Below are 15,876 nucleotides of genomic sequence, written 5' to 3' on the forward strand. Positions count from 1 at the left end.
TCACAGCGGAAGAGCCTGATGTGGGGCTCGATCCCATAATGCCGGGATCACGCCCTGAGCCGAAGGCAGATGCTTAACCGCTGTGCCACCCAGGCGCCCCTATTATTATTATTTTCTAATACTAGTTTTTATTCTTACATACACCCAAAATTCCTGATCTTTACTCTTTTTACCTTGAATATATGAAATAGCTTATAATTTCATTTCTCGTAGTTTGTTCATTAAAATTGATAATTCATTATAAGTATTCTATTATATCTTCCTACCAAGTACATGTATGGCCAAACAGTTACATACTGAAGTATATATTATTATAAACAAAGTGCTTCTCCATTTTATTACATTAGGGCATTATATTAAATTTGAAAAAATATGTGCAGAAAGGTTTTATTATCTATACTATTGACGCTATTATTATTTTAAAAAGAAATAATGTGTCTATAAGATGTGAAAATGTTAGGTTGATTACCTCAGCTTCTGAATCCTTCAGTTTTTGAACTTTTTCTTTGACCTTCATCTCAAACACCTGCTCCATCTCCATCTCCATCTTCTTCATCTTCGCGACATGCTCCCTTCTTTCTTCTTCCATTTGTGCAAGAGGGCTCCTGTTGTGAACATGAAGGATAAACATCAAAAGTCTAAATATGAATTCAATACAAAACTCCCAAAAGTGATGAAAACAAATGATATGCTGAATCCCATTATTAAATTGTTCTTTGAAAATAAGTTTGAAAATAATTTTTCAATTATTCTGACACCACCTTAAATGACAAAGAACACAGATTTGAAGTTTTCTGTATAAATGCATTAAAAATTCTTTAGAAGCTGTACAATTTATAAATATTTATACTCTAGAATTTCCTTCCATAAGGTTTTATATTTAAACTTGAATCTCTAACGAATAATTACTATGAAAACAGATATAAAAAACAAACTGTTAGCAGGATGTTTCTCTTAACCTAGTGCATATCAAAACTAAAGATGACAAACTGTAGAAGGAAAAAAAAGAAGAAATAAAATAAACTGTAGAATGGAAAGTAAACATTCCCAAATGATACTCACAGAATGGAAAATGAGAAGAAAATTATTTAATATTGTACTTTAAACAAAATTTTAATGTGAAAAAAGGAACTGAGCTAATGAAGTTAATATATGTAGAATATTTTTAACTCAGTAACTGAATTACCATGTTAGAAATGATTACCAGTCAATCCCTAGAAAGTTTTTCATTTAGGTATGCAGAATATTTCTACGCCACTTATAATAATTTCACTGCTCATGAAATTCATTCCACCTAATTCAAATATTTCATTGTCTTAATTTCTTGTCTTATTTTAAAAAGAAGTCTGGTGATAAAACACATACACAGATGATACGTAAGAGAGAGAATCAGAAGCAAATAAATACCCCCGATAATTACTTCTGAAATATCAGAAAACAGACACAAGCATAGTTAAATGTAAGTATTTCACTCTACTGACATTAAAGTCCACAGGCTCAAATCTCTGCACAATTTTGATCAAAATTTTCATGTTGAAAAATATTGCAAACGAGCTTTATCATAATGCAAGTGTACTTAAAAAGACACACGTGAATGCCAAAGCATCAGTAACTCACTACAGTCCCAGGGAGGAAAGAAACCTGTGCTCTATGACTGAGGATCTTTGAAAACTATTCAACACACAGGAAAACTTAAAAGAGACATGCCCTCTTTGACTTTGTTGATGAAACATGTTTATTTTGCCTCCACATCAACAGGCTTTGATCACTGAATTGCACATTTTAAATTGGTGAATTTTATCTTGGTAAAGCACTTTAAGAAATTAAATTATGGCTTACAAATAAAACCAAAATCAGGCCTTGGATTTCACCTATAACTTCAAGGGTTAATGTGACACACTTTGATTATGGTAGACTTCTCTCCTTATGAGGCTGAGTATTTTTACAGCACTCTTCTTCCCTATCAAGGAGGAGGACAAGATAGCCAGATGGAATATATTAAATAAAAGCAACAGGACAGAACATTGACTACTGATTTTTTTTTTTTTTTTTTAGCAAAAAGGGAGGACGAAGACATGAAGTACTACTGTGATCAAGTCTGTTTTTTGCCGTTACTGTAAATTCGAATAAAATGTTAACTAAAGGATATTTCTTCACTAAAAGTAAACTTAAAAACCTGAGGCATATTTTAACAATTAAGCAATTAATCAGAAGTTCTGAAAATTAAACTAAACCAAACATTAACTTAGAACAAAAACTTGCATTCAAAAAGTGAGGTCAACCAAAATCAATTTTTAAATATAAATAACATTATTTCATTAAAAGTTAGGGTCTTTCCTGATAACATAGTTCTCATCTTTATGGCAGGTGTTTTTAATATAGGGGCTTCCAATCTCTTGGGCAGAGTGCCAATGAATCCCCTAAAATGACGTACAAAATTTGTGTGTCCATGCAAGCATTTTTCTGGTGAGAGGGTCCAAAGCTTTTGTTAGATTTTGAAAGAGTCTATAAACCTCACTTCTCCCACCCTCACAAAAACGTTTTAGACTCTAGAAAAGAAATAATCTAGTAGCTATATTTTTAGTTGACGATGTTAACTGAATATGTATGTTTGAGCAAGAGAGATTATTCAATAATACTGTTGCAATTTGAAAACAACAGCTCGACACTGTAAACATATTAGAAACTCAGAGTGATTTTAAAATTTAATATATATTCTTACTTATAATAATCTATCAATACCATGTTCATTTAATTTTATCCTTGGGAGGAAGAAGGTAATTCATTTAAAGAATTTATTGTATAATTTGCACATGAAAAGGCTACCAACTAACCAAAAGTTAACATTGTCATCTAGATTTTTATTTAAATAGCTCGAGAGGGAAAATAGAAGACTACAGACCAACAGGCTATGTTTTGAAATTTGTTTTTAAATTCAAAATTTAAATATTAAATGTCTCTACATCCTAAAACTGCTTAAGTCTTTGGAAAAACAAATAGCCACTTATGCCTTCAACTGTGTCATATATAACAGAACAAAAAAAGAGACTTAGAACACTAACAGCAAACCGCACTAAAAGCAACAATTAAAGGCAAATTCAGAGATTTCACAAATTAAGTAATTAAAGTATGTGCCCTAAAACATAAGTTTATGGCAGAATTTGTTAAAGCTAGTTAATTTCTTTCCCAAAATACTGTTAGTAATTACTATACCAAATCATTATGAAATTAAACATGCTGTGTAATTATCTTCTGACAGGCTGCTCAAATTTCTAGACCTATTTAAATATGTGTACTTTCAAAAACAGTTATTCAATATTTCATATTGAGATATTTTAAGTTTTTCAGCCTTGTCAGAGGCTTGACTCCTGACCAAATGAAATGATTTTCCAGTGTTATTAAAAAAAAAAAAGGTCATATATATATATCTAAAATGGATTTTTTGAAGCCTCTCACCAGTAAAAATGATCTTCTGAATCTCTTTAATTTTTAAATTAGCACCTCATTTCTAGTCATCTTTATTAAAAGTGATATTTAAAAAACTGTAATACAAAATTATGCTTACAATGTAGAAAATGCAGGAAGAAGGGTCATTTTTTTCATCACATTAAACATTTTTTTCCAAATAAAACCTTTTTACTAGATGGCTGGAAAAAGCATTTAAATTATATTATAGCCTAGCTGCCTTTTAATGGAAACTCCTCTTTACACACACAGATAGGCTAACGCTTATACACTTAAGCTTCTCGGAAAAATTTAAAGCAACTCAGCCAAAGAAATGAAAAGGCCTGGTAAAAGAATTAAAAGAAACAAAAAGGTAGGGGCGCCTGGGTGGCTCAGTCATTGAGCCTTTGGCTCAGGGCTCAGGGCGTGATCCCAGGGTCCTGGGATTGAGCCCCACATCGGGCACCCTGCTGGAAGCCTGCTTCTTCCTCTCCCACTCCCCCTGCTTGTGTTCCCTCTCTCGCTGGCTGTCTCTCTCTCTGTCAAATAAATAGATAAAATCCTTTAAAAAAAAAAAAAAGAAAAGAAAAGAAAAACAAAAACGTATAACATAACCTGCATATCTCGCTAAATCCATGAAGATTTAACATAACTCCTTCTAGGGATCTCTTTAATGCGTTATAGCTCCTGAAAGCCACCAGATGACTTACCCTTTCATGTGACAAACAGCAAAATCACAGCAAGGACCACACAAGGCTGATCTAGTAAGGTTCACTGTGGCTGTGTTACACAACCCACATTTTGAGTACAGAAGACAACCACATTTCACTGAAATTATGTGTGGTCTTTCCTGAAGAACACATTAAACAAATACATTCACATACTTTTTGCTCCAATGGTTAGCAGGCCACTATGTACACAGACATGTAGTAACTTTCATACAAAAATTTTCAAAGGAATTTCATTTAGATGTCAAAGAACAAAAAAATTTCCAAAATTTTGGGAAACTATACCAACACTTCATTTTACCACATGAGAACATTATAGCCAAACATAAAGCAATATTCATTATCATTTTATTTTCATGAAAGGACATTTTAACAAAGAGTAAAAGATACAGCTGAATAAATGTAATTTTTTGAAAAAACTCTGGAAAATTTCAGAAAATTGTCTTTATTTCTCTTTTAATGAAAACTATCATGTACCAAAAGACTTCTGAGAATCAGCATTTGGAAACCTGTATTTTTAATCATTTCTAGGAATTTGATTATCCATAAAGTTTTCTCAAGCTTACAGATGGAGAAAGCTATACAAACAGAAAAATAACATATGGGGAAGAGGTAACAGGGTATGCCCAACTTGGAACAAGATACCAACTGTCATAACTGGTGCCAATGATAGACAACAGTTCATAAAAGAGTCACCAATCAAATTTGATTTAAAGTAAAACATACAAAACAAGACCAAGGAAGGAAGAACTTGAAGGTTTATAAAAAATAGTAATAAATAAATAGATAAGAAGTTAACCTTCCCCTTATTGGAGATCACCTCCCTTTAAGAGATTTACCATCTGGATATTGCTAATTCTTCTTCCTTTTCCTTTACAACCCCTTGTTGAATCTTCTTTATCTGGAACTTGACCTCCCTGTTACTTCCAATTGCCTACCACCCTCCAAACTCTCCAATCGGGGTGAACAAGACACACGCTCCCTGAGGATTTAAGAAGTATTTCAATTGATGACTTGATATTTTCTTTGCCAAATACAAGCAATACCTGAATAGCTGCTAGGAATAGTGCCCACTCTTCCAGACTTTGGCCTTGAGGCAAATTAGTATTTGATGAGATAAGCTCAGCTACTTTTCAGATTTTAACCACATAATCTAAATCTTGGTTTCTTCCCAGCTTTACTGAGATATAACTGACATATAATACTGTATAAATTTAAGATGTACAATGTGATGCCTAAATCTTATTTTAGGGACCTTCCAAATATAATCATTCTAGGACCACTAACCTAACAGAAAGGCACGTTTTCAGATACACAAACCAAATATTTTTAACCATTTTTCAGTATATTCTACAGTGCACCCAAAACTGCCGCAGAAAATTAAATATAAGATTCATTAAGGGGGTGCCTGGGTGGCTCAGTTAGTTAAGTGTCTGCCTTTAGCTCAGGTCATGATCCCAGGGTCCTGGGATCGGGTCCGCATGAGGCTCCCTGCTCTGCAGGGAGTCTGCGTTTCCCCTTCCCCTCCTCCCACTCCTTCTCTCAATCTCTCTCTCTCAAATAAATAAATAAAATCTTAAAAAAAAAAAAAGGATTCATTAACCTAGTTCACTACCTAATACTTAAAAAAATAGCTTATACTCTAAAACTAAATTGTGATTAGCACATTGTGGAGTATATACTGCCATACAAAGGTTAATATGACTGTAAATTTTTAATAGATTTGTATATGTATAAATATTGTGTGAGGACAATGAAAAAAACATAGGTCCATTAGCAATCAGTAGATAAGTAAATGTTCTTATTATCAATTTTATTTCTTCTTCAAATTGCCTGCAGATGCTATTTAGAGACCATGCAACGTGATGAAGTGATAAAATGACCACCTTTCTTTTTTTAAGGACCAAAGAGATTGTCCAGTTCAGTGGTCTTCAAACTGGGTTCTCTATATTTATATGAAGTCTTCCAAGAATTACTTGAGCCTGTGCAAATTGTAAGAGAATCAATTTCTATACAAGGTCTTGCCTAAAGTGATCTGCCTGAAAACTTCCAAATTACAGATAGCCCATTTCTCACTTTCAAGAAGACAGACCTACTCCCTCTTAACCAGCCCTTACCTGAGGTACACTGTGCCAGGTGTATCTGGAGGTGTAAAAACCTCCAGGTGACAGGAGAGCAATCTCCCTCAGTGATTAATCAAAGTACTATAACATAATCCCACAGAGTGTATCTTCCAGTATTAAAAATGCTTCTATTAAGGGCGAACTGTGATGTTAGGTGTTAGAAATGCAGTATTTGGGTCCATGCGGGGGTGCTCTGAGTTCAGATTCATAGTAGAGGGAGGTGGTTGGAGAAGTGGCAATTTTTGTTTAATGACTCTGCCTCTTCCATTCCAAACCCCCCCACAACCTCAACCTCTTCCTGTGACTATTATCAAAGGATACACTGCTATGGAGGGAAGAGTCCCTTGAGAGCAATACAACTAGAACATCACTAAGAAGCCTAAACTCATATTTGCTTGTATCACATATTTAAATAATAGCCATTCTTTTCAGTTATGCAGGGAGGAATCCTTAGTTTATAGCACTTCAACATCAGCTAAAGCACCGTAAGTTGTTGATACTGATTTAAACAACAAATATTCAGCTGAAATGCTTTCTGAAATTGCTAACATTTTCGAGATAATGTAAGATACAACCAATGGATCAAACTTCCAAGTGACTTCTTTCAGATTCAGTATATTATTCAATAAAGTAGTAAAAACCTAATGTAATAAATCATATCAATATCTATTCTAATCACGCCATTCTCCATTTGGTCCAATCTTTAAACATACTTTCCTACTGACTATTAACACAAAATATTATACTAACACCTGGGGCAATTTGCTTTTTAGCAGTACAAACATTTTTATCATTTTCACAAAGTCTGGATGTGATTAATTTCATTAAAAAACACATATCCAACAGTATTCTACTTTTTATGTTTTTGCCTGGGTTATATAGTTTAACTCAAGTAATCCACACTGGAATTCTATTTATGTAAAAGAATTTTTAACAACACTGTAAGGTTTACTATTTTTCTCTGAATTGCATTACTTGAATCCAACAGCAGAAATATCGCAATAGCACTATTTTAAAAGCCTTATATTTGAAATATGTAAACAATTCTTTATTTCTAGGACATGAAAAAATGTGTAGAAGAAAAAAATCAAACACTAACTGCAGACATTTAGTGAAAAATAGGTACTGACAGTACATTTCCTTTTCACATATAAAATTATCGGTGGCTTTAATTACTCACATTTTTCTTTTAAACAGTTAAAAAGTCCATAAGCTAGTGAAATGCATTTAAAATGGATTAGGAAATTATGAACAATATGTACTATGATGGATCCTTATGTTTTTGTGCTAAATAAAGTAGCCTGATACAAATTTTGCTACAAAGAAATAGATAAAAGTCTTTTTCTAATGCACTGAACCTTACCTCAAATAGAATCTTGTATTTTAAATATAAACACATGTTGAAATACTAACGAAATCAATTTTTAAAGCAGCATTCCTAAATTCCTAAAAGTCAGTGATTTGCAAAGTATACATTGACTAATCACCTGTATCAAGACCATACAGGGTACTTAGGTCCAACCCACATCTACTGAATCAGAATTTCTGCCAATGATTAAACCTAGAAATTTACCTTTTTAACAATCACTCTCAGCAGATTGTTGAAACCAGAAAACCTAGGAATTGATCAGTAAAGTTCCTCAAATATAAGCATATTAATAGCATAAGGAGAAATTCAAAATTAAGTAACAATATAAGAAGAAATCTAATTCAAAGGGTCTATGACCCCAACATCATTAGAAAAATATAGAAGGAAATAAACATAGAATTAGATCTACGATCAGTTTTAAAAGAGAACTGCCTGTGCCTGCCAGTGACTGTTAATGCTTTGTTTGCTTTCTTCTGGAATTTAGGGCCACTGTGGAGATGTAACTAAAAAAGAAAAAAAGAACACTCTTCTTTTCCAATATAAGGAATGCTGACCACTATAAAACACAGTACTACACTGCTATTTTTCAAAACTTGCCTTTTCCATTATTTGTACAGATGATCCTTCAGGATTATCCTCTAACAGTAGATAACATCTGGCTACAAATGTACACAATTGTTAAAATGGTTTGCATTAATATTTATGATCTTCAACAGTCCCAAATAAAGGGAAAATGGGGCACAGGTACTGTTACCAAGAATTGTAACAGCTAATTCACAGGCCTCCTCACACATCTCATTTTCCTACCCCATCATAAACCACCACAGCTTGAGATATATACTAGCTTAGTAAGGCAAAGCTACGCACCTGTCAGTCACTCGTACTAGTTCAACAACCAAGAGAAGAAATCCAAACTCAAGCTAATTTACTCCCTGGAAATACAGAATAGGGATGGAGAAGGTAACCAAGACTACACTCACCTAAATATTCCTTTTGTTTGGTCCTGTCCCTTGTTTCTATGCAGTATTAGTGAAAACTCTACTACTAAAGGGTTTATTCAAAACAGACATGATAAAAGGTAGAAGCTCTGTATTTAGTCTCCTTAAAGAGAATACAGGATGTCTATCTTAAAAGTAAAATGGGTTAAGAGATCTTGTAACTGTTCTCTTCCCTTAAAAAAAAAAGTATTTACAGTTACATGCACCCCCTACATTTATACCAGCATTATTTACAATGGCCAAGATACGGAAGCAGCCCAAGTGTCCACCCACAGAGGAATGGATAAAAAAAAAATACAGGGGTTTATTATTCAGTCATAAAAAAGAATGAAATTTTGCCACTAGCAACGATAGAGATGGAGCTAAAGAGTATAATGCTAAGCAAAATAAGTCAGTCAGAAAAAGACAAATACCACATGATGTCACTCCTATGTGGAATTTAAGAAACAAATGAGCAAAGGGAAAAAAAGAAAGAGAGATTGAGCGAGACAAACCAAGAAACAAACTCTTAACTACAGAGAACAAACTGATGGTTTACCAGAGGGGAGGTGAGTGGGGGGATGGGTGAAATAGGTGATGGGGATTAAGGAGTGCACTTGTCATGGTAAGCAATGGGTGATGTATGGAATTGCTGAATCACTATATTGTACGTCTGACATGAATATAAAACTGTATGTTAACGAACTGGAATTAAAACAAAAACTTCAAAAAACGTATTTGCAAAAGGTGCCATTTGATTTCTAATTGCGGATCTATTAAATGTGTGGTATATGGACTACAAATACGATGGCAAATGACCAGAAGAGAATGCATGGCTCTTTCACTTAAGGAACAAGGTAATAAAACACTTCCTGTGACAAACAGTAAAATATAAAACTGCCAAAACAATGCTTAACAATAAATTTCTGCTATTGTGCATAAAGAATATTATCCCAATTTTCTATTGAGTAGCCAAGAAGAATTTGATGAAGATGAAACAATATGATTATTTACTACATAAATGATACATTTTCTGGAGGAAACAATGTATACTTACTTGGTAAGCTGCCCTTTATTCTTGTTATTATCAACTCCATTATAAGTCACAGCTGCCAGTTTTCTGCTTCGGTAGTTCTCATAGTGTACATTATTAGTGACATCTTTCAAGTCCTGCATGTGTGTTCTGTCATAAATAAATAACAGTTTGCTTCTATGAAGAAAGCTTTGATTAAATTCAAAATTTTACCAAAACAAAAATTTCTAGACTTAAAACAAGCAAAAGACTATTCTTAAGGAAGAGCATTCCTCTGTCTTCATTTACGCTCAAGGCAGAGCAAGATACGTGCTAAACTTGAAACCAATAGATATTTAGGTTCCAAACGAGAGTTTAAGAGTTATAAATCTTCTCAAAGCAGTTACTAAAGGATCCCATTTTCTCAGAAGAGTATTTATAGTATATATTTTATTTTACTAGAGAAAGGAGATTAGCTCTTGCCGAAACTCATTAAACCTAAAAGAAACTGGTTGTCTTTATTATTGAGTTTTTACTAAGGTAATACATGTGAACACTTTAGATCACTTATCAAGTTGGATTCAAACTGAGGAAAATAATTTAGAGTAAAATTCTGCTTCTTCAAACTGTTCAATGAATGTGGTATTTTGTTTAAATGAATTTTGCTCACAGTATTTCTATTATATATAAAATCAATACATATATGAAATAAACTATACAATACATGAGACAATTTCCTCATTCCTTAATGATTCTAAAAGCTAAAGACACTGAGCTGCTCTATGATATCCTTTACCAAATCAGGGAAAGGACACACCTGGAGGGGCAGTACTCTGTATCGTCTGATTCTCTCTTTTCTCATATCATCCGTGCCTGCCTCTGTCAGCCTCCACCTCCCTTCCAGGAAGCAAACAAAAAGGTGTACTGTTTTTTGTTTTTAAAGTAGGCTCCACGTCCAGTGTGGAGCCCATCACAAGGCTTGAGCTCACGACCCTGAGATCAAGACCAAAGCTGAGATGGAGTTGGACACTTACCCGACTGAGCCACTCAGGCGCCCTGAGGTGTACTGTTTTTACTCTTCCTGATATCCAGAAAACATTCACTATTACTTTCCATTGTGAACAGAAAGTGATCTTCAATTACTCTAATTTATCTCCTATTAACAGACATTTCCATGCAGTTCTCTGACAGTTTACTCATCCTAAGGAGTACTTTAAGTCTGGGTTTTCCACAAGTCTCATGTTCCTTTATGCTCTGTTCCTTGATGAATTTATCTTCTCCATGGCCACTATCCCTTTACACTTCAGTCAAGTCAGGCAGCTCCTTATTCCTAGCATATCCACTGGCTGAGAGTGAATAGCTCACGCTAATCTGTCGCTGACTCTTCAAATTTAAGTCCTACTGTTTGAAAGCTCTCTTTTCAGCCTTGAAATCAAGTCACTCTAACTCGTGACAATCTTCTCCTTGGTTGTCACGCATTTTTTGGTACCTGTATATGTTATGGGTAACACCATACAACTTCTTCAATTTTACTGTAAGCTCCCCTTTATAACAAACATTTTTGCCATCACTTCTTGTACTCTTGATACAGACAGCACATAACAGGACCTTAAGAGGGGCCTGGGTGGCTCAGTCGGTTAAGCTTCTGCCTTCAGCTCAAGTCATGATTGCAGGGTCCTGGGATCGAGCCCTGCCTTGGGCTCTCTGCTCAGTGGGGAGCCTGCTTCTCCCCTCTCCCTCTGCCTACTTGGGCCCTCTCTGTCAAAAAAATAAATTAAAAAAAAAAAAAAAAGGCCCTTAATCCGTAACTAAATATTAAAGCTGAGGTAAGGTAAACACTTGATTTTCTGGAATAAATTACTGTTACCACTCTAAGTAGAGAATAAAAACAAGTAACTGTGCCAATATAAAATAAGTGTTTTGTAATTTTACATATAGATTACCTCAACAGTGAATCACTGAAAAATCACTAAAGGACCTGAGGTGGAACACTTAATAGCTGAAATACAAGATGCATGAAATGAAAATAAGGAGGACTTATTGTTTAAGCTACTTTTGTTAATGCTATCTAACATTTCAGACAATGAAAGATTTTTTCCTTTCACTAAAATAAAATCTTCTTTATAATTACCTACTTCTGATTTTTTTTCAGGTTATTAAAGGCTTTATTTCCACTTATTTAAATATGCTTCACTTTATTTTTTTAAGATTTGACTCAGTCCTCCACTCTTAAAATCAATAATTAGCAATAGTTTTCTCCAGTTTTAGGAACTTCTTCATCTTGTCCACATCCCCCTGCTGATATCACAGCCCTCTCTTCTCTCCTTTTGTTTTCTTTCTCTATTTGATTTCTGCACTGTCCATCACCACACCTTGAAAATATCTGTATCAAGTTTTCTCCCTTTCCATTGTCTTCCTTGGTTTGTTTGCAATAGCCAGTTCTCCTAATGAGCAAAATGACACTTCCTTGAACTTGGGTCTTTCACACAAGCAACCACTCCTAACTTTAATCTGATTTAATCAAGATATCAATTACTTGGAATTTATAGACATCTGGAATACTGGTGTTACTATTTCCTTCCTTTCAGTATTTATTAAATATCTACTAGGTACCTTTAAAGACATGAGCTACATTAAATATGTATCTTTCTTACCTCTACTCCAAACTTAAAAAGAAAAGTAATAGAATATTCTTAAGCTTTTCATTTTTTTTTAAAGATTTTATTTATTTAGCTGAGAGAAAGAGAGAAAGGGGGACGGGGAGAGGTAGAGGGAGAAGCAGACTCCCCACTGAGCAGGGAGCCCCCGATGTGGGGCTAAATCTCAGGACCCTGAGATCATGACATAAGCCAAAGGCAGACGCCCAACTGACTGAGCCACCTAGGTGCCCCAAGCTTTTCATTTTCAGATTATAATACTCTTCAAGGATGTTTTACACACTTAAATGTAAAAACTGTAAATGAAAACTTGTGAGAAGAAGCAAAGTAAAACCATCAAGCAAAGTGAACATTTATGCTTTAGGAAAGAAAAACAAATGTGCTGCAGCAAATTGAACAAATAAATTTCTCATTAAGTAAGATCACCTAACCATCTACCTTAAGGAGCTGAAAGCAAGGTCTTCATCCTACTCAGAGATAAAAATATTAAACAGGACCACTCCCAATCTCACAAACAATCATCACTGAATGACTGCATTTATTCTAATCTATGTTAAGACATCTATTTCTATGAACCCTTTCTTATCTGACCCACTCCATGAAATATACCACTTACTCTGAATTCCTTTAACATATCTAAGTATTCATTTCATGGCACATATCTGCTTTATATTATGTAACTTCAGAATTTTTTGTATTTTCATACATGTAAGACTGTCTTACAGCTCTCCTATGCTTAAACCTCGGGCAGGAATGGTCCATTTGCTCTGTAATCCTTTTATATTAGTGAGTACTACACACCAGCTGCCAGGCTATGCACCTTCAAATGTTCAAAGTATAGCTTCTGGCTCAGTAACTAACCTTCCCTTCTATAGTACTTTAGCTATGCAGGCAATTATTGATTGCATATTTTAAAAATATACAAGACGAAGTTATAGAATACCACTGTGTCAAGCACTGGGCAAGCTGCATAGGGGATTTAAAATTGAGGAAGAGAATAATATCAGAGAGAATGCACTGACAATTAATATTTATAAAACATTCCCTACATATATACTGTTGTAAGCAATTATTAGTTCTTTTGAAGTTACATCTTAAGAATGGAAGAGAAGGGGAACAGTTCATAATGGAAACTGAAATGCTATATTCTCAAAGCTGAGACAAATGACCCCCCTCCCTCTCGTATGCGTCTGTTTTTTCACTGTGTGAGGACTGGCAACCCCAACCGCTGAATCAACCCTATCATCTACTTCCTACCAAAAACACCTGGTTATAAGCTTCTTTAACAAAGACTAATTACATGGTAATATCTTTGATTTCAAATTTTACTGATATTTAGTGTACTTCTTGAGGTAGCAGTCTGACTCACTTAAATTCCCCCCTCACTCATAAGAGTAACCTCACTGTTCTGTAACTTCCAATTATCATCAATATGCATGTTAATACATCAACATAGATAAAGATACTGTTGTGTATTGGGAAACTCTTGTGTATTGAGGTTGAAGGGAATATGTGGTGACAGCCTGGAGAAGCAAGCAAGATGGGGCTGGAGAGAAGTGGGGAAAGGGTTATGAGGTGGCAAGAGGAAGGAATTTATCTCAACATGAAAACACTAAAGTTCATTTGATGCCCTTTCTGTTTCTTGCCCACTAATGTCTCTGGCTTCCTCTTTGCTGCTGCCTTTTTAACTCAAGTCCCAAATCCTCTAATCAGGATTAGCTCATTGTCCTACTCTCACAGACTTTCCTTCTCTTTCATCAGCTGCACAAGGTACAATTTAGAAGTAATGTTTTCTTGCCTAGGAGGAAGATCAGTTTTGTTCACTGTATTCCAATACCAAAAATGCCCCACTTAACATTCAAAATCTAGCCTTTGACTCAAAACCTAGCCTTCCCTTCCATAGTTTTCCCAAGTTTTTCACATGAAAGAGCAAAAGCCTCTTCTTTTCCTTTCCTCTTTTACTATTAACAACAGAGAGACTCATTTTCCTATACATCTCTAGTAACACAGCTTACTTTGTATTTTTGCTAACAACTTTAAAACCTTGGCAAAATAATCCAAGTTGTCTCCAAGCAGTGCTTACCTGAGTGCTAGAATGAAGATACCAATTTAAATCAGCTATATTTATAGAAGTCAAAAAATAAATCCAACTTTATTTTGAGAAAGAAAAACACTTGTTATTTTCATCACTGCTCAAACTTACCTTATCAACATATTTCTTAGAATTGTAAAATCACAATGTTCACCATTTTCAACTATTAAAAAAAAAAAACAACACACACATTATTTCTACTAAACCAAGTCTTTTCAAAGGAAATATCACAGAATATTGGGGGGGTTAACAATGAGAGAATATGCAAAATTTCATTAACTTTTCATTAGATCAAAACTTTTCATTGCAGTTTAAACACTGTAACGTAGTACTTAATTTAAGGGCACGCCAAATAAGTGTACTATAATATTACTTATTGTAGTATAATCCTCAATAATAAATGAGCTCTCCATTAACAAACAATTTTGAAATTTTGAAAGGGGAGATGGTGTATTCATTTGTAAAAGACTATATTTATTCCATAATAAAATGTATTTTAAAACCTTAGTGTTGGAGTGAGGGGGAATCACTTTAGAAAAGCCTCCTTAAGGTGGCCAAAATAAAAACGTGAGTCAAGAACCTTCAGGTTCTTTATTTTTAAAAAATGAATCACTAATAACAACATTCTGGTGGGGGGGGGTAACTAAAACTGGAGAAACAAAGCAATTTCATCAGCACATATTTCCAAGGGATTTTAAAGTTCTAAAGCCTCAGCTCAGCAACTGAAGGTTACCAGGGGATGACAGACGGGAACGAGTACAGTCTCTCACTGATAAGGAAAACTGCTGATAAGGACAGTAACTTGGAACAACCTGCTAAAAATTACAGAATTTTTCAAACTAATAACAACAAGTAGATAAAACATCATGACTCAATCTTGGTTCCAAGTTACTATAACACAGAAGATTAAATATTAGGTCAAACCGATACAATAAACACAAATTTGGGGAAACGTGTCTATTGCCAAGATGACTTCCGAGGTTTGATGCTATAAACTAAGATTTTACCGGTATTTAAAACTCCTTAAAAAATTAGTAATCTCTTAACAGTGAATTTTTTTTTTTTTTACTCTAAAGATGTGATGCCAAGAAAAGATGACTTTTATCCCAAGGAAAGGATATTATGAAATAATGTTTTAATTTGGCGTAAAATGAAAGTTGTTCTCAATAATTCTTGAGGGTCCCAGACCCGTCTGAGACTCAGATAAAAGTGAGAGTCCTTTTCTCTGAAATTATTTTCAATTTCAGAAGATTTATTAGATCCCTTCTTAGCAACCTTTGGGCCCCAGGTAAAGAATTCTTGCACTGTAAGTATGTTTTCAAACAAGAAAACAGGAGTAGATTTAATGATGGGTTGGAGGATACTGACAAGTGACTCGGAAAGTACTACAATTAGGATTTAACACATACTTGCCTGACTTGATAGAACACAAGGTCTGAGAAACCGGAATGTACTTATGACCATATGAGGCTAA

The 15,876-nt window shown here is 34.3% G+C and overlaps 1 protein-coding gene across 3 annotated transcripts in view; it reads right to left on the minus strand.

Annotated features, from left to right (window-relative positions):
- Positions 1 to 15,876, minus strand: part of SEPTIN7 (septin 7) — a 122,256-nt gene that overhangs the window by 6,704 nt on the left and 99,676 nt on the right. For all 3 annotated transcript variants that reach the window (XM_040644104.1, XM_040644105.1, XM_040644106.1), the window contains 3 exons: positions 14,514 to 14,565; positions 9,699 to 9,824; positions 470 to 605 (listed from right to left, as the gene is read on the minus strand). In XM_040644104.1, coding sequence (XP_040500038.1) covers positions 470 to 605; positions 9,699 to 9,824; positions 14,514 to 14,565 — 314 coding nt within the window. The remainder of the gene's footprint in view (positions 1 to 469; positions 606 to 9,698; positions 9,825 to 14,513; positions 14,566 to 15,876) is intronic.

The sequence above is a fragment of the Ursus maritimus genome, unplaced genomic scaffold (assembly GCF_017311325.1).
Source record: "Ursus maritimus isolate PB19 unplaced genomic scaffold, ASM1731132v1 scaffold_3, whole genome shotgun sequence".
Classification (NCBI taxonomy): domain Eukaryota; kingdom Metazoa; phylum Chordata; class Mammalia; order Carnivora; family Ursidae; genus Ursus; species Ursus maritimus.